The 25,619-nt window shown below is 39.9% G+C and overlaps 1 protein-coding gene across 1 annotated transcript in view; it reads right to left on the bottom strand.

The window, feature by feature from the left end:
* NKAIN3 (sodium/potassium transporting ATPase interacting 3) overlaps positions 1–25,619 on the bottom strand; it is a gene marked incomplete at its 3' end in the record, with an annotated part of 507,014 nt that overhangs the window by 117,624 nt on the left and 363,771 nt on the right. The window contains 1 exon segment of the mRNA XM_079901639.1: positions 22,326–22,523. Within this exon segment, the coding sequence (XP_079757765.1) occupies positions 22,326–22,523 (198 nt within the window).

Genomic DNA, 25,619 nt, shown 5'->3' on the forward strand with positions numbered 1-25,619 from the left:
AAGATCTATTCATCCTACACTTTTAGTGGCCTTTTCATCCCCACTGCCATGTGGAAGATTATAACACTGGCCACATGATTTTGCAACTCTTCCATTAAGAGGTAGAACCTTTTTCCGCGTCCCTTGAATTTGGGTTGGTTTTGTGACTCCCTTTGGCCAGTGGAATACTTTAGAAGCGAGGTTTGAGCTAATACATCCAAAACTAGGACTCAAGAGACCTTGCAGTTTTCGCTAGCATGCTCTTGGAACCCCGTGGCTGCCATGAGAAGAAGACCCGTTTAATCCCCACAATGACATTCGAGAGGTGGGTACTACTGTTGTCCCCACTTTAACGATGAAGAACTTGGAGCACAGCGAGGGTAAGTAACTTGGCTGAGGTCATCTAGACCAATCACTGCCTAGAATTCAAACCCAGGTATTCTAACTCCAGAACCTACCCACTTAGCAGAGATAAGGGCTCTGGTCAACCAAGGATGAACAGAATCTGCTTGCTACTGGTGACAGGAGGAGTATGCACCTATCACTATAGGTAACACTGATCAGAGTTGCAATTACTTATTCAAAACTATGTCTTTCTCAAGTGTAGCGATAACAGGACCATGCCCTCCCATTCTTTGTGTATCCCCAGTGCTTGGAAACGTACCAGACATAGAGCACATGTTTGAGAGAATTATTTCCCTTCTAGAATTCCTGCATTAAAGGTCCTAATCTTTGAGTTCATAAGTAGCCTCTGAGCTTCCACTTCAACTGTTAATAAAAATGTTCATGGGGCTTCCCTGGTGGCGCAGTGGTTGAGAGTCCGCCTGCCAATGCAGGGGACACGGGTTCGTGCCCCGGTCCGGGAGGATCCCACATGCCGCGGAGCGGCTGGGCCCGTGAGCCATAGGCCGCTGAGCCTGCGCGTCCGGAGCCTGTGCTCCGCCACGGGAGAGGCCACAACAGTGAGAGGCCCGCGTACCGCAAAAAAAAAAAAAGTTCATGGACTATTCACACACACACATGCAGACAAGGAGCCCATTGCTCACTGCCTATTGGTACTCACTCATTGTCATACCAACACAGCAAGAAAAATAAATGGTGTATTGATGTGCAGTTTTGAGAAGGTATCATAACTGTTTAAAACAAGAGGATGGCAGTATTTGTTTTCCTCTTTGTTCTGGTTGCCAAGGAAGTTCATAATTATCACGTTTAGTTATAGCAGATTTTCTCTGCCAGCAGATTTTGACCTCTCTCTCTGATTTTTGATTGTTTTCTTTGTTTTATCAATAGCTGTTTTTGGTCTTTTTAGTTTTGTGCTTTTTTATTAGCAGTCTAAATCTTTTTGGGAGTAGACAGGATATGAAAAGATCTGCAAAACCAGAAGTGGTATATTTTTGGTTTTTGTTTGTTCAACACATATAGCACATAGAATTGGAAATGGAGTATATTCATTGCTTAAGTGATGCCATGCCTTTCAAAGAAAGAATTAGTTTATATCTTCCAAGGCACAGTGGAGGAATAACATTATGTAATGTATACAGACACAGAATCATTTAAAAATGTTTCCCCCCCGCTTTCTCCTTTTGTTCTTACATTCAGTCTCTTCATAAAGGGTTAATCCTTATTCCCAACCAATAAAACATTTAAAAATGTTTCCCCCCCCCTTTCTCCTTTTGTTCTCACATTCAGTCTCTTCATAAAGGGTTAATCCTTATTCCCAACCAATAAAGGTAAATCTGCTAACCCGTGGGTTCCACATTGTCCTGCTTCGGGTCGGGTTGGAGAGCAGCTGTGGGTCTGAGAGCTCACCCACTGAAGCATATGCTCACGACTGCCCTCCAGGAGCGTGCCCCTGACGACTGCGTCCAGACTGTTCACATGTACCGAGCACGTTAAGAAGTAACCAAATCATCAGGGTTTCATACTTTACTGGCACCGTGCAGGTTACGGACCTTTCGCAGAGGGTAAGAGCTTATGCTGCTTTCTTTAGTTCAGCAATAAATATTTATAGGATCACCAGCCCATTGTCCATGGGATAACCAAACGCATTCTAATGCAAAACTGCAGGCTGCTTGTCTAGCTGTTTGACAGAATGCAATTACACGACCAATTCTCTTTTTTGTGCCCTTCTGTTACTGCTCCCTGGATCACTCATGATGGACCCTCAGTAGGTGTTGTTTTTTGTTTTTCAACTTTCCCAAGCATTCGTGGTAAACAAGGTTAGACACATCCACTATTGCGGGCTATCCCATAAGTACTGGGATATACATTATTGTGTTTATGTCCTGATATGAAAATTTTTTTCACTACCACAGCAAATCTTACTTAAATCATCTATAGCTAATTAATTGTCTTTGCTTCCAGTAAGAGGCAGCATCTTTGATAATCTATGTATAATAATATTATATGAAATACCTACCATTTATGTAACACTTTTCTCAGAGAAGTTCCATATGTCCTGTGAATCTTGGGCTAACATCTTTATGGGCATGCTGGTACTTGTGATATTATTATCAGCTAAACTTTATTCAATGCATATTATGGGCCAATCACTGCGCTTGGTTCCTTATATGTATAATCTCCAAGTCTTGCAATTACCCAATAAAAAAGACACCATTACTATCTTTACAGATGAAGAAGTGGAACTTCTTAAAGTTTACCCAGGATATGGTAGCAACAGAATTCCAGTCCAGGTATGTTTCTTTCTACCACTGATGAAAAACTGATATGAGGGTTGAATTAATTCTCATAGGATCCAGTAGCAAAGATTATGTACGTTTAAATAAGTAATTCAATGTGCATCCTTCCATATAAGTAGATGAGTAATGAGGCAGAACTTGGCCAATCTCTGTGATCCTATTTGATACCACCCACCCTGGGAAACAGGTGGCAATCCCTTAGGAGTACTGGGTTGGGGCAGGGTTTTACTACAGTGTCTTAATAACCTCCAAGCTGCCCCTCCCCCAATACACAAAAATGGAGGGTACTTAAAAATATATTATTCCAGGTGGGATAAAAACGATTCAGTACTATAATGTTAAATGCAATTATTCTTAATCATTTATTCATTCCACAAACATAGAAAGTTTTAATTGTGATTTTCATATGTCTAGTGTAAGTAACTCTGCAAAATTCCTTTAATTTGTAGTGTTTATCTCCATTCCTGTGCATACATTTGGAGGGACTAAATTTTCTCTCGTGATGTGGGAGCACTTGAGTTCAGCCCTTTTCTCTTTCTTGAGGCATGTAGAGGTGGGGACGAGAGAGCCAGCCTTCCTGCAGGACGCAGGCATTGTCTGCTCTCTGTCACTTAATTCAGTCCTGGTCCCATGGGAGCCCAGACTGTCCAGCTGTGAGGGTGCCTAATTTGGGAAGCAAGGATTAGAAAGCCCATTTAGTTGCCCTATTTAAAGCCATGCTCTTCAACTGGATTTATGAGGGATAAAGCTCATATTCAGATTTCTATCTGTCTGTTTCCTGTATTGTATTCCTGTTTGATTTTAAATTTAAAAAAGGGAGTGATGTATTATCTAAAACATTCTCTAAAAATATGATAACATCTCTATTCATTGCAGTATTAATTTTAGCAGGAAAGAAAAATAAGAAAAGACTGGATGTTTATACGTTAACTAGCTTTGCACTCCTGGCATAAACCCCCCTTAGTCATAGTATATGATACTTTTTAAAAAACAGCTTTATTGAGATATAATTCCCATAGCATACCAATCACCCATTTAAAGTGTACAATTCAGTGAGTTTTAGTATATTCACAGAGCTGTGCAAATATTACCCCAATCTAATTTTAGAACATACACTTCAGTCCAAACACGCAAGAGGAGGAGATTATGCAAGGGCATAAATGGAAAGAGAGGATTATTGGGGTTCACCTTAGGCTCCATCTATCACACAGAGCAAGGTCACTGGGGACCTCGGTGGTCACTTCCTCTGTGGCGGGAGGTTGGAAAGATGTAAATTAGGAGGCTTTTCAGAGGATGACTGAATCTCTAACCTGTTTAGTGGAATCACCAGCACTCTTTTAATTCGCTAGGCTAGAGACAATGAGATTTTAGAAATTTTGGATTTGATGACATAGAAAAGGCTCATTGCACTGGGGTAAGAGAGGCACTATAGGATCCTGAAGGTGATTTTTTACGTGGAAGAAGGCAGTACAATGACTTATTGAGGAAATAAGGAGTTGAGATGGAAGCCCTGGCTTTTTAGATGGTCTCTATAAAAGCTTCTTGGACTGGGACTGTTTGGATCAACTTTTTTGGAAAAACTAGCTTGTCAATTCATTGGTGATTTTTTTTTCATATTGAATTAATTGGGTTGAATAAACTGAATTAACTGAATGTTTTGGGTATCGTGTGGACAGAATTTCAGTCTTGCATGTTGATAGGAATGGAAACAATGGGAGTTGAAAGGGCACTGAAACGTCTTAGCATCTCTTGATACTTTGAATTGGATTCATCACCACAAAATTTATTACTTCTTCGGTTACTTGTCTGGATAATCAGGGCATATTACTGTGTCCACAAAACCTGGATGCTCTAATTAGTTCCTGGCATGAACTTTTGACCTTGTTTTATTTAATTTTTTCATTAAAAATTTTTTTTGCAATAAAAAGCTTTCCCTAGACAAGAAAATTTTCTATTTGATCACTGGACTAAACAGTGGATTCTAAGGGTGAGTGATGAAATCTAAGTTGGAACATTAAGAAATGAAAAAAAGAGTGGGTTTTGGACATACAGATGTGCTTTTATTTTCAAGAGTGTCAATATCCTGACCTGAAAGGAATTCCAACTAAAAAGGCTAATTTATCATAGGTGTTCGCAACTTTGCGGTGAAAAAACTTTGAATGTGTTAAAATCACACACAATAATGATGTTTTAAAGCCACTTTTTATCCTGAAAGATTTGAATTCGATTTGCTTGTAAAAACAGGCACCAAGAACCTAAACTTCATGATACACTTAAGTAGCAATCTGTGGCATTCTCCCTAATTAAAAAAAATTTTTAATATAAAAAGGATATTAAATTTCTTGATACTTCTTTACGGACACTAATGACAAAGAAGCCGTCACATCTACTGTCACAATCAGTCTGCCTTCCCAAGGCCTGGGTGGGAGCAGATTCTGTGGGAACAGACTCTGCTTTGGGCTGAAAGTGGACTCAGAGCTGTCACTCCCTTTTGACACCTGTCCTCTTCTCAGCCGGAAGTCCAAGACCACTTCCGTGATAGAACTCAGGGGAGGGGAAAGCATCCCTGCTGGATGACCGTAACTTCTGCTTTTTTCCAGATGACACCTCATGGGGCGGAGAGCTTCCTAGGTGTCAGGCAGAAATCTATACCTCACCGGTAGCTTCACAAGGAGGAGGTGGAGCAGGAGTTTGCATGAGGCGTAAAGGATCATGGCTAACACACCTGTAACTACTGCTGATGCCAACACGGGATCCTGTCAGCAAAGCACCCGTCAAAAATGTCCGTGATGTCCTAAAGATTGTAGGAGATGGGTTAGAAAGTCATCTTGTAGTAACAAACCAGAAGAGCTGGATGTGAACAGGGAGTAGATACTCTATGATATTCAGGAAGCAGAACGAGTGTCAATAGATGCAAGTTCCAACATAACGGATTGTGGTTCTACAGGCAAAAATTCGTTTTTAAAGCTTATAGCAGTCCAACAATGGATGGAGCTGCCTGGACAGGTAATGAGCTGCACGTTCAAGCAGAGGCTGCATCACCATTCATCAGGGATGCCGCAGATTCGCGCTGGCCAGTAGAAATACAGAGCGAGCTGCATATGTGATTTTAAATTGTCTAGTAGCCAATAGCCAGCCAGGGTCGGGCTGGTTTGGGTATGACTTGATCCAGGACTACATCTGCCTGTCTCTTTCTGTCTCTGTACGTGTCCCTCTTTCATACAGTTATTTTTGCCTCAGGTAGTCCCTCTCCATACGGTGGCTGCCTACATCTGCAAATGCACGCCCTCCTAATTCAGCAGGCTTGAAGGAAAGAATTGATATTTCTTAAAAGTTAAGAATTGTTGAACTGAGTTCCAATGATCAGCTTCCCTCACATGATTATCTCTGAACCCATCACTGGGTCCAGGGGGAGGAATATACTGATGACAATACCTGGGTCTCACGTCCAACCCTGGAGCTGGAGGGTCTGGGGTCAGCCCTGCCCTACCAGAGCCCACCTTCCCCATGCAGAGGGCAAGAGTGGGTGTGTGGCTCTCTAAGTACAGAGCAGTTGAGGTGCTGTTATCAAAGCTTGGGGGTGTGGGAGCTGGCAAGCCAAGACAATAGATGTCCGCTCTTCTTGCCTCTGTCCAACAGATGTCGGACACAGAAATCTCACAATCTGAAGCTTTTGACTTCCACGAAATTGTAAAACAGATGAGCAAAATTTGCAAATTGACTCTTTAGAACTCTAGTATCCTTCCAAAGCATACACTAAATGATACATTTATATTTAATATCAATACACTTCTATTAATATTGCCTTTTGTTTTATGCATTAACAAAGTATCCTCAATAAACACAGTAGTTTGGGGATATATCAGAACCGAGTTTGATGCCCTCTCCCCAATCACTGACCACAGGAAATTAGACTAGATATTTATTTCATGTCCTGGTGTGTTCATATGTAAATTAGAGATAATAAGGTCTACTTTGTATTACTCTTGAAAAGATTACACGAGATAATACTTCAAAGGACGATGCCAGGCACACAGTATACACCCAGTAAATGATAGCTATGATTTCTTTTATTATGATCGTTGGCTTTAAAATCCTTTACAGCCAAGCCTTACAACATGGTTTTCTATTTATTTGGATGAGTTTAACTGATTAATTAAAGCTGTTGTGTATCCTGAAGATTTTAGTTGTTCATATTTCATTGTCTGCATGTCTTCCTGATTATCTTTGCTACAAAGTAATAATTATGGATTGCAAATATTGCCTTGATTTTTATAGAAACCAATTTTAAACCAAAGAGCTATTTACATTAATCAATTTAAATAGAGAACACCACGTCCTCGTGGCTTTCTTGCTATCAATTTTACTTGTAGTCAAATGTGAATGGCTAATACTGCACTAATTGCTTTAAGTCATTATGAAATGACAACCAGTTGTGAACCATTAGAATGGCAGGATTTTCTAATCTGAGAAGGCATAACTTCTACTTCTAGATGATGCTTCTTTTAGGCTGACTATGTTAAGTCTTGTGATACTTCTGGAAGTATTTCTCTATTAAAACTATTTTTAAAAATCTATGTTTGATTCCCATTATTTCTTATGTCGAGAAGAGATAAATTTACCAGTGGAGCAAAATTCCCAGACTCTCTCATCTCGGTAACTAGTAGCATCATCTACCCCACGGCTCAAATCCAAACCCCAAGCTCCATCCTTATTTCTTCCTTTTCCTCAAGAGAAGCCACTGCTTCTCTTCCTGCAAGAACCATTATCTAGACACTTCTATCTCTATTGCTGCCATCCAAGTCCAAGCCATCATCTTCTCCCATGCAATGTGTTGCAAGAGCCTACAAAGTCGTTTCTTTTCTTCCACACTTATTCTCCTCCAATCCATTCTCTAAGCAGCTCCAGATTGCTTTTCGAAATATAGATCATGCCACTCTCCTGATTGAAACACAGTAATATCTTCCTAGCATTTTATAATCCAACTCAAATTCTGTACCATCTTTAACCTCTACCAACTTCTCTGATGTCATCTTTCATCACTCTCTCCCGTATTGTCTAAGTTCCAGCCATGTGAATCTTCCTGTTTCCTCTGGAATATTCCTAGACCCACACTTTAAATGACTTCTTTGGTGTCTCTGCTCAAATGCCACTTCCTAGGATACGCCTTCTCTGATAAGTATTGAATAAACCAATTTGATCATTTACAGTCACTAAGTCCTTTTTTTGAATAGATATTTAGAGGAAGTCAAGGGCCAAAGTTTTTCTCTCTCACAAACTTACTACCTAAAAGCAAGCAAGTCTCAGTACAAACTCTGCCACACACATAGCAACATTTATTAGCAAATAGCACAAAACCAGTCACAAAACCTGTTCTGCAAGCTCAGTGAAGTCCCAGCTTTCTGGTTTTTGGGGGCATCTGAAAAGCTGCTTCCGACAATATTCTAGCAGCAAGATGCAGCCTTGCTTTCAGTTGGAGTCAGGCAGCAGAGTCCTCAAGTATCTGAACAAAGGGCTGGTGTGAACCCACACTCTAGAGCCCTGTTCCCCAGCGTGTAGGGCCAGTAGACTCACTAGACTCACATGCTCTGTGTGTGCAAAGCAGCATGAGTGCTTGAAGAATATTTCTAGCCAAGGCACATAACTTGAGAACCATTCATTTCACCAATAAAGCAACATTTCTATTATCAAGTATGCTAAATAAACCCTGTCTGGTGTTGATTACAGAAGAGAGGCTGACGGCTTTTGGAAGCTGCCTCTGATACGTGGGCTTTTGTTTAGGGTCGACCCTGTGATTAGGGTGCTGGAAGTGGGAACCCACCAGACAGAACTGCCTCTAGCCCCGCCCGCAGTGTGTGTAGTAACACTAATACACGTACATAGCACGCATGCTATACTGTGCTAAGGTGAATTACAGACAGCACAACACACTCCAACTCACCCCTTCACAGCACAGCGTGTTTCTCCTTCCTATGACTTTCGAGTCTCTGCCATCGGCTGGCTTAGCTTTGCTTCCCTGTACGAATGTCTTACAAGCCAGTCATTTGCGATAAGACATTGAGAGCCTGTTATGTCCAAGGCATGTTGCTAAGCTCTTGAGGTGAAAAAAAAAAAGCAAAAAAAAAAAAATTGTTTTCCCTTTTTTATGCTAGAACAAACCTACTAGGAAAAATAGGGAAAACAAAACAAAACTAGAAAGGGAGCAACGGTAGAAAACAGTAGCCGTAAAGCGCTAAATGCTATCTGACCTGGTCCGTTTCCAGTCAGCCATCCCTCCCCTCATCGCCAGGCCCCAGGGCTTCATGCTTCCCGGCATTGACCAGATTTTCTGATTGCCAGGAAACGTTCTTTTACTTTCCTCCTCAAATTAAAATGAAACACACTCATAGTATTTTTTATTATGTGATATACTGAATGAAATAACTTAGATGTACCCCCAATGAGCCTCTACTCGTGATTCCTCTCTTTCTGTAATGTTATCGCAATTTTACTTGTCAACTGGGCTCAAAATCTGAGCGTTATCTTTGGGATTTCCCTTTCTATTGCTTTCTTATCTAATCAGTGACCAAGTTCTCCTTACTTGATCTCTCTCCCTTCTGTTTCTTTTTTTTTTTAATAATTTCATTTTTTAAGTTGAAGTATAGGTGATTTACAGTGTTGTGCTAATCTCTGCTGTGCAGCAAAGTGACTCAGTTATATTCATATAGACATTCTTTTTTTTTAATATTCTTTTCCATTATGGTTTATCACAGGATATTGAATACAGTCCCCTCTGCTCTACAGTAGGACCTTGTTGTTTATCCATTCTATATATAATAGTTTACATCTGCTAATCCCAAACTCCCACTCCTTCCCTCCCCCACCCCTTCTGTTTCTTCAGTGTCATTGGCCTCCCTCTATTCTAGCTCAGGCTTCTTTATCTCTCAGCTGCCTGCACGGCTGTCCTCCCAGCTTTGTGTCTCCTGAACTCAAGGCTACAACCTAATTCACCTTCCTTAAGCACATTTCTCATTATGATACCCCCTTGACAAAGAGCATTCAATGGGTCCCTGCCTTGACTAAATTAAACGTTAAAATTTAGAAAGTTTCAACACTAAAAACAGTTCCTGTGTTTAGATTTTCAGAACAATCTATTCCCCGAAGGTTCTGTATAATTAAATTTGCAAGGCGTTATATTGATAAGTTTTCACAAAAATAAACATGCGTATGAAAGCTAAAAATTCAGATGATAATATTGGTGCTTTGGCCACAAGGTGCTGTTTTCACTTTTCATCTGTTATTTGGCTTGGAGATGTTTCTGACTGCTGGGTAAAGAGAGTATAAGTTAAAAAAAAAATCACCTTACGCTTGTATTGTTTTACAATCTGTAGAAAAATGAATGTGAATGATCATGTATTTACCAATGATACTAGAGTGTTAAAATCTGAGGAGCCTTCTTAGAACTTTCCAGGGGCCATATTTTAAGTGGAGGATGCCGACAACCTTAACAAAATGACTACTATTGTTTAGTCCTGAATGCTACAAAATAAGTCCATGTTTTCAAAAATGCATACATATTGGGATTCTTGTGAATTCTTTTGGATAATTTTCTCTCTAATTTTCCATTCCCAGTCACTTATTGCCATGGGGAGGCTATACTGATTGAACGAGCCAGAGAGGGTAGTTCTTTATCGCAACAGGTAATTAGGTTTTAAAAATACAGATGTACCTTAAAAATGTTAAAAGCAAGAATAGAGTCAGGATTCAGCATGTGTCCAAATCTAAACTTGCCTGTTCTCTCTGTCAAAGCAGCTCTTCCCCCAGCTGCCATGTGGATGCAGACCCCTCTGCCCTCTTGGGGTTTATCTCCTTTGCCTCCCGTCACTGCCAAGTCTCAGTAATGTTTTTTAAATCTATCCTTTGATTTCCATTCTTACTGACACTTCCTAACTTTCCCTTAAGCCAGTATTTCCCAAAGTGTTTCCTTTAGAAAATTGTTTGGGAATGCAGTAGTTTTCTAGATTAAAAAACATGTTTAGTTTCATTTTGAAATAATTTCAGACTTACAGAAAAATTGAAAACAATTATCCAAAGAATTGCCGTATACCCTTCACCCTGATTCTTCAAATGTTAGCATCTTAATACATAGCCATGGTATGGTGATAAACACCAGGAAATTTAACATTGGTCCAACACTATTGTCTAATCCATAGACTTTACTCAATTTCCAAGTGTCCCACAAAGATCTTTTTTATTTTGGTCTAGTATCACATGTTTCATTTCATTGTCATGTTTCCTCAGTCTTCTTTAATCTGGAAGAGTCCCTCAAGTCTTTGTTTTTCATGATTTTTTAAAAATAAATTTATTTATTTTATTTATTTACTTTTGGCTGCATTGGGTCTTTGCATGGGCTTTCTCTAGTTGTGATGAGCGGGGGCCACTCTTCACTGCGGTACGCGGGCTTCTCACCGCGGTGGCTTCTCTTGTTGCAGAGCACGGGCTCCAGGCGTGCAGGCTTCAGTAGTTGCAGCACATGGCCTCAGTAGTTGTGGCTCGTGGGCTCTAGAGCGCAGGCTTAGTAGTTGTAGTGCACGGGGCTCAGTTGTTCTGCGGCATGTGGGATCTTCCAGGACCAGGGATCGAACCCGTGTCCCCTGCACTGGCAGGCGGATTCTCAACCACTGCGCCACCAGGGAAGCCCCATGATTGTTTTTTTTTTTTTAAACAGCAGGATTTCTTAAACTTTAATATGCTCATTTTCACTGTGAATCTCCAAGGAGTGGACATAACATGACATCAGTCAAACTAATGTCACCATGGAATCTTTCTCAAGGTTCAATTTGTCGGACAGGTGTTCCAAGGACACTCTGGGACATATGGGTCCAGACTATGATGGACCATCCTGATATGTGTTTCTGCGGATGTGATCCATCCTACACACGACTATCAGAATAGCCTCCCTAGTTCAGAGTTGTGTGTAAGTCGTGACCTGCCTATAAACCCAAAATAGCTTGATTTCACTTAGGGTAAAGTCCCAAAGCCTTAACTTGGCATTCAAATTCCTCACCCCAAAGTTTCTTTCCAACTTAAGCCACTGCATCCATGCACATCCTCTTTTCTCAAGTCAAAGTGAATTACCCACCGCTCCCCTGGCTTCTTATTTTATTTCCCTGCTTAACGCTGTTCCTTCTGTCTGGAACACATGTGAGAAGTCGCCCAAGGTTCTCTCTGTTGTAGGATTCAGCTGCAGCCATGGGAACTCTGAACCTTGGTTTCTTCTGAACTTGCCTTTGACCAGTTGTAATAAGAATTAATCAAAACCCCTGCATGTCTGGACCTCTCTTTGGCCAAGGCAGCTCTGTTTCCTGGGATTGTGAACTCCAGAAGGAGTTTCTCTACCTTCTCATTAGGACAACCAACCTACTGCTTTTTTTTTCTTTCCTGAACGTCTCCATTTTTGCACTTTGTGATATGCTTTAATATTTTGTTTTTATGTATCTCGAGGTAATTAATTTTCAGAATTCTTAATTCTCCCTGTGGTGGAATGAATGAAAGCTGCTGTAAGCCCACCAGTAACTCATTTCGGATGTCCTTGAAATTCAGATCCCTCCTCTCGTGCCCAAAGCTCCTAGCACAGTGCTTTGTATAATGTAGGGGCTTCCTGGGTATGTTTTTTTGAATGAACGATACACTGCCTGTTTTCATGTAGAAAGAATACAAAAAGTGACATAAGATTTTCTTTATCGAATTTATATGCAATTTGATCTTCTAAAGGAAAAGGGTAAATGTTTTTGAATTAACTTTTGTTGTTATGGAAACTGCTTTTTTTCAACCCAATAATTATTCCTACCTAGGGCTAAAGAGGAAACCTCTGCCAACATCTGAATGACATTAAACTACCCTAAGTAAAGCATTACTAAAATTACCTTTCTGGTTTCTAATTTCCCGATAAGCCTACAGTCACAATGTTTGCCTTGATTAATTATTAAACATAACTCAGATTTCCTGTATTAATGGTTTTGTGCTAGATATGATTTCTAATTAAGCTTTATGTTTCTCTGATAAAATCGTATTTAAGTCTACCAAATGTCATAACTCACTTTTGCATTTAATAATCAATGTTTGGCAGATTATTTGAAACTAGTAGAGCAGTAATAATTTATGAAGACCTGCAAACATGTCTGGGATAATCATGATCATTTGAAAATCTGTGGTTGGAAACATATATGTCTGTGATGACTGATTAACATACAGAATAAAATCCAGTCATACACATACTATTAAGGAGAATGTTATGGTATAAGAGGATATGAATTTTAAATGTTTTTGTGTTTTAAGTTGCTCAAACCCATAGACGCCGTGTACAAGTGACAGACAACGTTAGTGCTGTGTTAGATTTATGTAAGACCAAACATCTAAGCGCTGAGAATTGCGATCTGAAACCCAGATGTTTCCAAAACAAGGATATATATGTAGACAAAATAGATGGTGAATTGCCTAAGTTCCTCTTAGGGTTTTATCAGTGGGCAGGTGAGGGCCTTCTACATAGGAATTGTAAATCTGAAATTTTTGCTAAATATTGTACATGTATCTATAACAGATAGAAGTATTAAAAGTAACTATATGATAGAATATTTTTCAGCCATAAAAAGAAATGAAATTCTGATACATGCTACATGGACGAACCTTGAAAACATGCTAAATAAAAGAAGCCAGACAACAAAAAAACCCACATATTATATGATTTCATTTATATGGAATGTCTAGAATAGGCACACCTAAAGAGATAGAAAGTAGATTAGTTGTTGCTTAGGGTTGGGATAGGTAGTGATAGTCAAAGGGTGTAGGTTTTTCTTCAGGTGATGAATATCTTCTAAAATTGACTACGGTGATGTTTGCACAGATCTGTGAATATACTGAAAACTACTGAATTGTATGCTTTAAATGGGTGAATTGCATGGTATGTGAATTGTATTTCAATAAAGCCTTCAAAAATGTATGCACATTTGAAAGAAAGACAACATAAACTGCATAGACATGAATACTGAGAAAGAAATGACTTAAAATCACAGTTCACCAAACAGACACTTTCAAACCCAAACAATTTTTTTTTTTTTTTTTGTGGTACGTAGGCCTCTCACTGTTGTGGCCTCTCCCACTGCGGAGCACAGGCTCCGAGGCCATGGCTCACGGGCCCAGCCGCTCCGCGGCATGTGGGATCTTCCCGGACCGGGGCACGAACCCGTGTTCCCTGCATCGGCAGGCGGACTCTCAACCACTGCGCCACTAGGGAAGCCCCATAACCCAAACAATTTTATTAACCAGATATACTCTGGTTCCTGAACATAAAGGTGTCTGCCAAACCCTTTCTAGTATCGTTGGCACGGCAGTACTTCCTCGACAATCACAAACTCTATTCAATATTTTGATGGTCCAATAAATGATTCCTTTACAGAACTTTAGATAAAAACCGATGATTCATTTTCTGAGGCTGGAATTGAATAGGGAGACCAGAGTGCGTGCAGAGGAGTAACTGATCTAAATACTCGATCCTTCTTGGTAGTGCTCAGAAATTGCCCCAAATTTGATGCGAGCAGAAATCACCCATTTCCTACAAAAATGGATTATTTGAGACAGGATGAATGGGGGAAGGATTTAGGGCAGGAGAGGTTGACGATGATTTCCTTCCTCTTAACTAGCACCTAGAATGCCCCAGCAAGCAAGCAAGATGAAAGAGTCTAAAAAAAAAGATAAAAGAGTCTGATATACTTAGCATTTTATAAGTGTTGAAATCCTCCTTTTTTTTTTTAACAACCAAAAGGTGGTTAGGAGATGTTTTCCAGCGTGAAATGAAACATTTTGAACTGTTCATTCCACAAATCTTTTAGCTATCAGATAATTATTAATTGCTCTCTATTACTTTAAAAACTGCCATGTAAAACCCATCAACACAGCAGGAGATTCCCCGCCTTCAGCCCTGAGAGAGGTTACCGGTAATCTCAGCTAAGGGCAGGAAGGAAATTGGAGGTTCTCTTTCCAATGTCATGAGGACGGTCAATGAAGTGGTCAAGACCAGGCACCCTGGAGACCACATGCCTGGGTGTCAGCTCCAGCTTCACTCACTCGCAGGCTATGTGACTTTGGGCAAATTAGTGAACCTCTTTGTGTGTCTTAGTTTCACATTTGAAAATGAATAAAATAATACCTACTTGTTGGGTTATTTTGAGCATTAAGTGAGTTCATATTTGCAAAGCACTCAGAGCAGCTCCAAGCACATACTAACAGTTTGTTAAATAAAGGAAATGTTAACTCAGAAATAAGACCTAAAAGAAACCCACTTTTAATTATATTTGCATTTTTGGAGGGGTACAATTGATAGCAATTGGAACTTATTTCATAAGCTTACTTCTTGACTTGCATTCTTACACTGTGTGAGTGTATGTTACTGAATTAGCAATAGTATTATCCGCTCCTGTGACCGTGCTATTTACTCTAAGCAGATGGAATAGATATTCACACAGTCTTTTGAGGATAAAGATTCCGTGGGATACCTTGTGGTCTAATATTACTGTTCACCCTTCTCTATTGAGTTTTAATTTATCTTTAAGCTGAAGATGTCTGATATGAAAGACAGAAAACAGGGATGAATGCTGATGATGGGACTAGATGGATGCAATGCAAAGAACACAGGCATGACAGAAAACCAATTCTCAGGGCACTCTGATGCCCAGCTCTGACCATGGTGACAGCCTCCAAAGACATTAAAGAATGAGACTTTGTCACCTATCAGATATGAATGAAAATATCTTGACAGTGAGGGTTCAAGACTATATATATGTAAAATTAGCCCCAAAGAGTTGTAGATAAGGTGAGTCTCAAGTGATGTAGATAAGGTGAGTTTTAAAGGTTTAGAGATTAGAATTTGTCTACTAGTTATAAAAATGAGTTCCTTTAAAATACACATATCTTGTTTAATAGTTAACATGAGTATATGGGTCTGTTTACCCACAAATAATGAATCCTGAAAATTAAAAAAGGCCTTAAGTTGCATATTCATTATTACTGACCTATTGACCTCAGAACTGGGCAGTCCACTGAAATGGAATATCTAGTAATAACGAAGATTTAAGAGTGCCTCCAAATAATTAAATAAAAAATTATGAGATTTGCAAATGTTTCATAATCTAAGAAAAACGATCATAACACCTCTTCTACTCTTCTACACAAATCATGCGATGATGAAACACATGAATTATTAATGAAAATGTGATACATATGTAAAACCATCTTTGGGGAAAACACACACTTAATGCTACATCTTTTTTTGCATCTTACCTCTCCTCCTTGACTGATTATTTAAATCATAAATACCTTTCCATGTCTTATATATGGTGTTTAAAATTAACATAATGATTGTTACTACCTAATTATCATGTTAGTACATTGTAAATTGCTGTACTATGTCTTTAATAGTATATGTTTAGACATAGCTAGCTAGGTTTGCTATCATAAATAACAGTTTAAAAAAAAAAAACATAGTGCAGGTAAGCTCTTTGTTTCTGTTGAATCATTTCCTTGGGAGAAACTTCATTGAGCGAGGTTACAGGGCCAAAAGGTAGGGACATTTAATGGTCCTTGCAGTAAAGAATGCTTTTTCCAATAAGCAAGTAACAATTTATTATTAATGCTATATGTTATTATTTTAAAAATTTGCTAAGTTAGTGAAATAATTTTTCAAATTAATTTGCATGTATCAAGTTACTATCAAGAATAATCATATTTTAGACCTTTATAATTTGGATTTTCTCTCATGTGATTACATTTATTCATAGACTTAATTATTAAATGTGTATGTTATTATTCATTTAAAAGATTTCATAAGGTCTATGGATAATGACCCTTTGTCTGTCATATGTGATGCAAATATGACTTTTAGCCACTTGTTTTATTTTAAATTTGTAAGATTTCATGTTCAGATTTTTGGTAATTAAATGTGTAAAGTATAGTATGGCAGAATGAGATTAAAGGATAATGGAGATTTTTGCAACCAGAAATATTTTATCCATATTCTCTCGTAGAAAAAGGAAATGCTGTGTTTTGGGCTGTAGTATTTAATTTCATATACTGTATATGTTTCCTCGTTAAATCTGTGGTGTTACATTTCCAGAGTGAGAATCCAAAGTGATCTGAAAATATGTACAGTACAGTGCTTGGAATTTAAGTGGACATAATTTTAAATTTTCACCACAAACTGTTTTGATACTCTCCTTAATGGGAGCAAAGCAACAAAGATAAGCTAAACTCTCAAAATAAAGCACACATGGATGCGGAAGAACAAATTCGAAGGTAGAGTTATGGTCTCGGACCAGACTGACTTTCCTTTTCCCTGCACCTGGGTACCCTCACCAATCCAAACATCTGCATCAGAAATAATTTTCAAGCATATTTTCTGTTTAGGTTCTCTTTACCAAATGGTATGAAACAAAATCAAGACACAGCCACATTAAATTATGTACCACGTTTAAAAATCATGCATTCTGTGGATTGTAAAACTAAAATGCAGAGAATTTATACGACAATTTACTGAACAACTCTGAGTGAGTGGCTTACTCTGAGCTGGGTACAGCCCTAGGTATTACGGATACAGGGTGAACAAGGGATTATGATCAGAGCCCTCAGGAGCTTCCAACTGGCCTTTAACTGGTTACTTCAAATCTTGTTTCACTGTAGTGACTCTGAGACTTTCCACAAAAATCTGAAACACATTCAGTTAGCCAAATGCTCTTGAGAGGCATAGGTTGGAAAGAATTCTAGGAAACCAGAATGAGGAAAATAGATACATATTAAATAAAGTTCAGTCCTCAGAACAGAAATGTATGATTTCATGTCCCATGAAGATCATAGGAATGACATTTTTCATGCAGGAAACAGGTGTCAGATACGGGATTAATGAACTAAGGTTTCAATACATAGAGCATCGCCAGGATGTATCCCTCTAGTCTTTGAAGAAGGACCAGCCCGGGTAGGGCAGGGACAGGCAAAGAGCAGTTGTAGTAACAACAGCACCGTTAGCAACACAGAGCTATTGAGTGCTTCGTGCCAAGCACTGCAGAATATTTTGCCTACATCCCCTTCCTTTGCCAGATGAAGGGAATCTTCTCTCTGGCTCCAGCATTTTGTCTGTGCATTCACCCCTGCCAGTGTTTGATCAATGGATTCTTCCTGTTGTGTTTACCCACTTCAGACGTTGGAAGTGTTCATTCGTCATTTATTCATTCACTAAATATTTAGTGCCATCACTCTGCTAGTGACTGGGACCACGGAAATGAACAGGGGAAAAAAGGACACTATACCAGCCTTCAATGAGCTTTCTTTCTGGAAAGTAGACAGACCAGAGACTCAATGACTCTAAAACAGTGTGCACATGGCAGGCCATCTGGTAGAGCCTGGGGGTGCATGAGATGTACAGGTCTACGAAATGCTCTCAGTGACACATGCACAGTTATTTAGTATAACATGTGTGTCATAAATGATAAAATACATAACTATAATATACAGTTGACATTGTATTATACTATATATTATATATTATGTTAGATATATTGTATCTTATATATATCCAAAATCATTATATTTAGGTGAGTTAACAATCCAAATGTCAATCAATAGGGGACCATTAAAATAAACAGTGAAACACTGATGCGCTGATATGGAAACAGCTCCAAAATATATAATAAGGAAAAAAAAGGAAAGTCTCAGAAGAATGCATATCGTATGCTGTTTTTTGTGAGGTGCAGCTAAGAATACAGAGTCACATTTTCTTATATTTGCCTAAAGCCACTTTGGAGTCATACGCATGACACTAAACAAACAAACAAAACGGGGTGGGTTGCCCGATGCGGAGGAGAGATGGGGGCCCCAGGCAAATGGGGACACAAGGGAAGGAGGGAGGATTTTCACCGTACACATTTTTATGTTTCTGAATTAAGTGAATGTATTGTCTATTTAAAAAAACTAAATTAACATATCCTGGAACTTTTGGAGGAAAGATATCTACTTGTGGACCGTGGCCGGTGGATGAAGAGTCGGTGGGGGAGGACCCATTCCCAGCAGAGTGCTGCAGGCCGGGCTGCAGGCTCGCCTGCCAACAGGTCACATTCTGCATGGGTGGCAGCTGGGCTCCTGTCCGGGAGGGTCAGGAGACCAGGGTGGGAATTAGGCAGGGGCAGGTCATGAGGGCCTCAGCTGACAAGGTGCAAATTAGGATTTCGTCTCCAAGGTGACGGGAATCACCGAAGGGTGATCAGAAGGAAAGTGAGTAATCACATGTGCACTTTCGCATCATGTCTCCAGGAGCAAAGTGCAGGCGTGACACTGGGCGGGGCAGAGTTGGGGCGGAGAGACTGATACTCAGATCACTGGCCATGCTTCAGGTGAGGTGGAGATCCCGCAGCCTTGATCCCGGCTACTGCCTTTGAAGATGTTGGCATCATCCCCTCCTAAATGAAACGTGCCCCTCCCCTCAAACTGTCCACAGCCTTTCCTGGGATTCCACTTGATCTTCAACTTGGTGTTGCTCACAATTGGCAGGAGGCCTCGGGGAGAGCTGAGTGGGGTGCGGATGCTCTCAGAGCCTGTGTGGGACCCTATCCCTTCTTTCTGAGCTCTGCTGTTTTTCTCTGTTTGTTTCCATCAAGCTTGTACACATTTCCTGCTGAATGCTTATGACTGGGATTTCGTTTCTTCCAGTTCCAAGCCCTGCTGTTAGGCGGGACAATCATACAGGTGGTGTCCACCATCAGAGGTGTATCCGCGGGTAAGTCACTCAAACACTTCCCTCTCAACTTGCCAGAGAACTGCTGCCCTGAAACCCCTCTCCGCCATCCTGGGCGCCCTTGCCGGCCCCTCCCTGTGTCCTTCTAGATATTCCTGGGCCTTCAGCAATTATAGGGGTAACCCCTGGGGCAGCAGGGCCTCTGGGACCCTGCCTCATCTCAAAGCCCTTTGCCTGTTTGCTTCGTTGTTGCCCATGCAGGGGCTGTTAAATCTTGCAACTGTTACTTTTTCCACTAATAAGACATCTCAGCACATGCTAAGCATCTCAGCACACGCTGAGATACAGGAAGTATTCCCATATCATCAGATTTTTAAAAATCACAGTTCTAATCATTGTAGACATATTCGTATGAAATAAGTGGAAAATAAAAGAAAATTATATGCAATCAACCACAACAATAATACATAATTTGATCGCTGTGAAACAAAGTCAGGATATATTTCATTTTAACATAAAAAGAAAAAAATTGAAAATCCTGTCTGGCAGGTATATTATACAAGAAAAGTCAGAGATCAGCAACTTATATTTTTACTGCTGGAAGGCTGAACAAGATAATGAGGACTCTGTATGCAGGTGGACAGCTCTGAACGTTCACTAAACAAATGTGCTGAGGAATTAATTTATAAGTGACAAGTACTTATAGGTGGCAACATACACTTCATTTTGTACTTTTCTCTAAAGTAGGTTTTTCATGTTAGTTCAGCTTCTTATCATATAAATACTTTCACCTTGCTGTTCATTTGAATTGGAGTTACTATGGAGAAATGACTTTCTGATTCTACAGCATTCTACTGCATTCTAAAAACTTGGAAATCATGCCATCATGCCACAAAATGGGTTTTCTATGCATTTCTATGCATTTTTTTAAAGGAGGGGAATCTGTTCACACATGAAGGATTCTAGAAAAATGTTTCAGTGTTACAAAATTTAATAAGAACTTTTAGAACCTAGGACAATTTCACCTCAAAATAGACTGAAACATTTTAAAAGAAAATTTGCCTCCATGTTTTTTTTTTAATTCAGAGGTTTAAACATATACAGTTTGCCACAATTTCATATGTAACTGCCAGGAGAGTAAAGAAAGACCAGAGAATAGGGAAAGATTGATAAACATATATTGACAAGTGACAGCATATAGAAACCAAGAATAATCAGATTCCCTGTTACATTTCTGAAAGAAAATTCCTTAGCATTGTGGTCCAACTTCTTTGAATTTAGGGTAGAATTTGCCTTTCATTGAACTAGAACACTAAAAGATCTTTGAAGTATTTTATTCTAGTCTTTAGTCTTTCTAGAAAATTATAATTCAAATATGCTCTAAAACACTATTTTAAACCTTGACATATGCAGGTTAAAGAACAATAGTTAATAAATTATGTAAAGGCGGGTAAGACTGCTACATTGATGGCTCCAAATGAGCCATGTCTCCTGATACTCTCACCTTTCTAGAGGCCCCTCCCACAATGATACTGGGCTTGGTCACATGACTTTCTGTAGCCAATGGGACAACAGTAGACATTACTCTCAAGTAGAGGCTTGATAAATGCTTGCATGTTGGGCTTCTCTTTTTGGAACCCAGCAGCCTGGCTGCAAGAAAGTCTGTCAAGTTTTCTTCAAAAAGAGAAGCCATGTGGAGGAGAATGTGGGTCAACAGCCAGCACCAGACATATAAGTGAGGACTTCTAGAATATTCTAACCACAGCAGAGCTCCTGGTGGAAGGTTCACGTGAGTGACCTGGCTAGTACCATGTGAAACAGAGCAATCCAACTGAGCCCTGCCCAAATTCCTGAGCCACAGAACTCTAAGCAACACACTGATACTGTTTTAAGTAATTACAGTTTGGAGCAGTTTGTTACACAGCAGTAGATAACAGATACAGTAAGTGTTAGCAGGGACTCCTAAAGTTCTTTCTGGAAATAATTCCAAGGTACATTCTTCATGGACATACACCTCTCGTACTTCTGTCATCTATTTATTTATTATTGAGCCTGTCTTTCTCATTCTGACTCTAACTCTAACCAGCTGGATAGAAGAACTGAGATGGTTGGTTCATGTGAAAAGTGTTGTGAGAACGTTTTTATTGCATATTGACTCAAACAAAATGCCAAGTCCTTGTCGGATCTCAAAGAAGCAGCATTCTTGAAGATGGTATATATCTTAAATTAATTCCACTCCACAGCGTGATCAAACTGTGGCTGGGACAGTCTGGTGGAAAGAAAATGTCTTTAAGGAATTCCTAGCACATAAGCCTTCTGTGGTCCAATCAAACCATTGCCTCTCTGTTTCTCTATATGGAATTGTATCCTCACAACCAATTTCAGGCACTAAAATGTGCAGGACTCTCTGGAGCAATTTGTTTTCTTAAGAAATAATTATTTGAAATATGAGGTTTATTAGATTGAGAAAGACATCGGGTGTATTTTCATCCTTCTTTCTTTGGAACTAACATGACTTAATAAAAGAATGCATTAGAAGTAGTTGCAGCAGTAGAAGTATATTAGGAGAAGAGCCCACAGTAGTGAAGGGGCAATGCACCACTTCTGGGGGATGGTGGTACTATTCCACTGCATTGTGGGGATTGTATCTCAAGTTAGAAACTACAGCAACTAACTGGTTCTAAAAACAAAGTGTCTGGATACCAAGAGGAAAAAGATGTCACCTGGCATTAAGCATAACTACCGTTAGCATCATCGCTGCTATTTCCATTGTTTAAAGGATGTTCTCTGTGTGCTTATCTACGGCATTATCTACCGGTGGGGGTGTATGGACAGAAAGTTTAGATATAAAATGCCATTAAAGAGAGTCCTGATCGGACAAACGTGATACTTACAGAGAGTAGTATTTGGACGGCACTGTGGATGACCTCCAGGTACTGGAAGTCGACGATGCAGCCAGTGACGGAGACATACGTGTAATCGTCCATCATGCCGTGGGCTGACGGGGGCAGCACTCTTCGGACACAGCCAGGCCCGTGTTCCCGCCACCACGACCGGTGTACAGAGATGTTGAATGTCATTAGATCTGTATCCTAGGATATAAGGAGACAAGAGAGCAAAAGGAGACAATCATATCACATCACATCTTTGATTTTCACTTTAGGAAGAATTCAGGATGAATGAAATTGTTGAAATGGTTTAAATTTCTAGTAAAAAGTGACAAAAGACAAAGTTAACATTGGCGACATGTATATCATATGGCTAAATGAAATAGCTCATTTTTCACATCGGTTATAGTTATTCAATGTGGTGATATAATTCTTTGAATAATAACATTTCAAGGTTAGCACACATCAAAATTCCAGAGATGACATGTTTATTTAAAAGTTCCTATGTTTATTTAAAAATTATATTGTCCACATTGAAATTTTCTTCTGTATTTTCTTGTTGCTCCATTGCCATTGGCATCACCATCATATGCTAACATTTATTGAGAGTTTTTTTTTTTTTTTTTTTTTGCGGTACGCGGGCCTCTCACTGTTGTGGCCTCTCCCATTGCGGAGCACAGGCTCTGAATGCGCAGGCTCAGCGGCCACGGCTCACGGGCCCAGCCGCTCCGCGGCATGTGGGATCTTCCCGGACCGGGGCACGAACCCGCGTCCCCTGCACCGGCAGGCGGACTCTCAACCACTGTGCCACCAGGGAAGCCCTATTGAGAGATTTTTTGCCTGATAGACATTGTTCTGAGCACTTGTCACACGCTATGTGTTCTTGCACGTACTATCATCATCCTAACTTACAGTAGGCTGAATAATGGTCTCCCCAAAATACATTTATGTCCTACTCCCTGGAACCTGTGGATTTTACCTTATATGGCAAGAAAAGAACTTTGCAGATGTGATTGCATTAAGGGTCATGAGATGGGGGTATTATCCTGGATTATCTGATGGGCCCTAAAGACAATCACATGTCTCCTTATAAGAGGGAGGCAGAGGGAGAGTAGACAGACACAAGGAGGAATAGAAGGACAGTGTGACCACAGAGGCAGAGCTTGGAGTGATGTGGCTACAAGTCCAGGAATGTTGGCTGCCACCAAAAGCTGGAAGAGACAAGAAAGGATTCTCCCTAAAACTCCAGAAGGAGTGCGGCCCTGCCAACATCTTGATTTCAGCCCAGTGAAACTGAGTTTCAGACTTCGGCCCGAAGTCTGAAAATAAGCTATGAGAATATAAATTTCTGTTGTTTAAGACACCAGGTTTGTAGTATTTGTTGTATAACGATCATAAAACAACAACAACAAAACTAAAACAGGTGAGGAAAGAAAGGCAAAATAAATTGCCCAACTTCGTTAATAAATAAATTAAATGAACTGCCTATGTAGTGGTAGATCCAGACTTGACCCTATGCAATCTGTACTTTTAGCTGTGACGTGATGTTATCCCATTACCAACTATGTTCCCCTGCCCAACCCCTTACAATTACTCATACCCTGAAGGGAGCTAGATCCCTCCTCCCAAGTTGTTTCCAAAAAATGCCACTACAGCTGAGCAAAAGAACAAAGAAGGCAATCCTTGACTTTTACATATCAAAATAGGCTTTCAGAGCTCTAAAGAGAAACACCAGTGCAGGTGTTTAATTCTCAAGAGATGCCCCGTAGTATTTGCAGTGTCAGCCATGAAGAACTAAGGCTATAACATTTTTGTCATAAACAATAGTTTGAAAAGAATAGATGAAGAACCAGACTCTTGACTCCCAGATAAGCTAAAGATTACAGCTGCCCGTGTGGAGCAGGAAGGAGGAGGTGTGATGATGGAGAGATGGCAAGGGCGCCTGTGGACTGTAGGCCGTGGACCGGGGACAGTGGATCGGCAGGGGAGCCGAGGACGCAGGAGCAGGTCCATTTCCCAGCCCCCACTCCACGCGAGTGTGTTGTCACTGGTGCCAGGGGGACCTGTTGAGTGGACACCACACGTGGCTTTTGCTCAGCCGCCCAGGGGCCGCCCACCGATGGTGCGGCACAAATAACGCACATCTGTGCCTCCCAGTGTCCCTCGGAGGACAAGTCCCCATCTCAGTGGCATAGGACACTCCTAAGTATCAGAAATTGGGAACTCTGAAAACTTAGGGGAAGCCGGTGTGAAATGTAAGTTCTTGAACTTCGAGGTGTCTGGGACTGAATGAAACCAGCGTGGGAGCCCCTCACCTGCTGTTACTCCCTGCTGTATGTGGTACCCACACTGCAAGGTAAGAAACATTTCCAGTTTAGGCTGGTAGGCAGTTATTTCAGTTTTAGCTTCTCCTCAACTCAAGTAATTCAAGCACCATTATAAGTATGCCTCTGATTAGATCAATAATAAAACATTTTCTATCTTTTTTGTTTGTTTTTCTTGGTTATGGTTTGCTGCACATATCATTCAGTTACCTTCACAGTTACAGAATTTTATGGATAATAAAACATTTTACATCATCTTTTTTTTTTTTTTTGGTTGTTGGTTGGCTACATGTATCCTTTGCAGTTACCCTCTAGAGGGAAAATATTATAGAAAAATATAATTGCTTTCGCAAGTGAATTCAGTTTCATACAAAGCAATTTACCTACAGGCAAACTGCATGCTGCTCCCTTTCCCGGCCAGCAGATTTAATCTCTTATAGTTAGTCTTGGTCACTACAGAAAAACGATTATTTCCAATTTTAATAGAATTCATTAGGTTCAGGATAAACTAGTAGGACCTCAAAATCCACAGCAATTTCTATTCTTTACGCATTCTTACCTAGTGGCCTTTTCTGTTGCAGGACTGTAAGTTCCTTTCAGTATGACTTGGACTGAAATTTATATTATCCAAATAAAAGAAAAGTGAATTTATGAACTAATGACACATATTTGTTACCCTCACAGAACTCTCTCAGTGCAGTTCTCACTTGATTCGTTGGCACTGTAACATATTTATAAACTGTTCTATTCTTTGCAATGACTGCATTAAAATTTGAATGAGAAAATCAATAGCATCAAATTATACTTAAAGTTTAGACCTCTTAAATTTGGTATAAAATTTTATCACAAGTTTGTGTCTGATTTCTATCTCCTTCAGTAGTTAGATTTCAAACATTAAAAAACACCTTAACACATAATAAACTCAATTTCCTGTGTCAGGCACGTCAAAGGAAATGCAACTCAGAAAACTACGATC

This window comes from Stenella coeruleoalba (genome assembly GCF_951394435.1).
Source record: "Stenella coeruleoalba genome assembly, chromosome: 17".
Classification (NCBI taxonomy): Eukaryota; Metazoa; Chordata; class Mammalia; order Artiodactyla; family Delphinidae; genus Stenella; species Stenella coeruleoalba.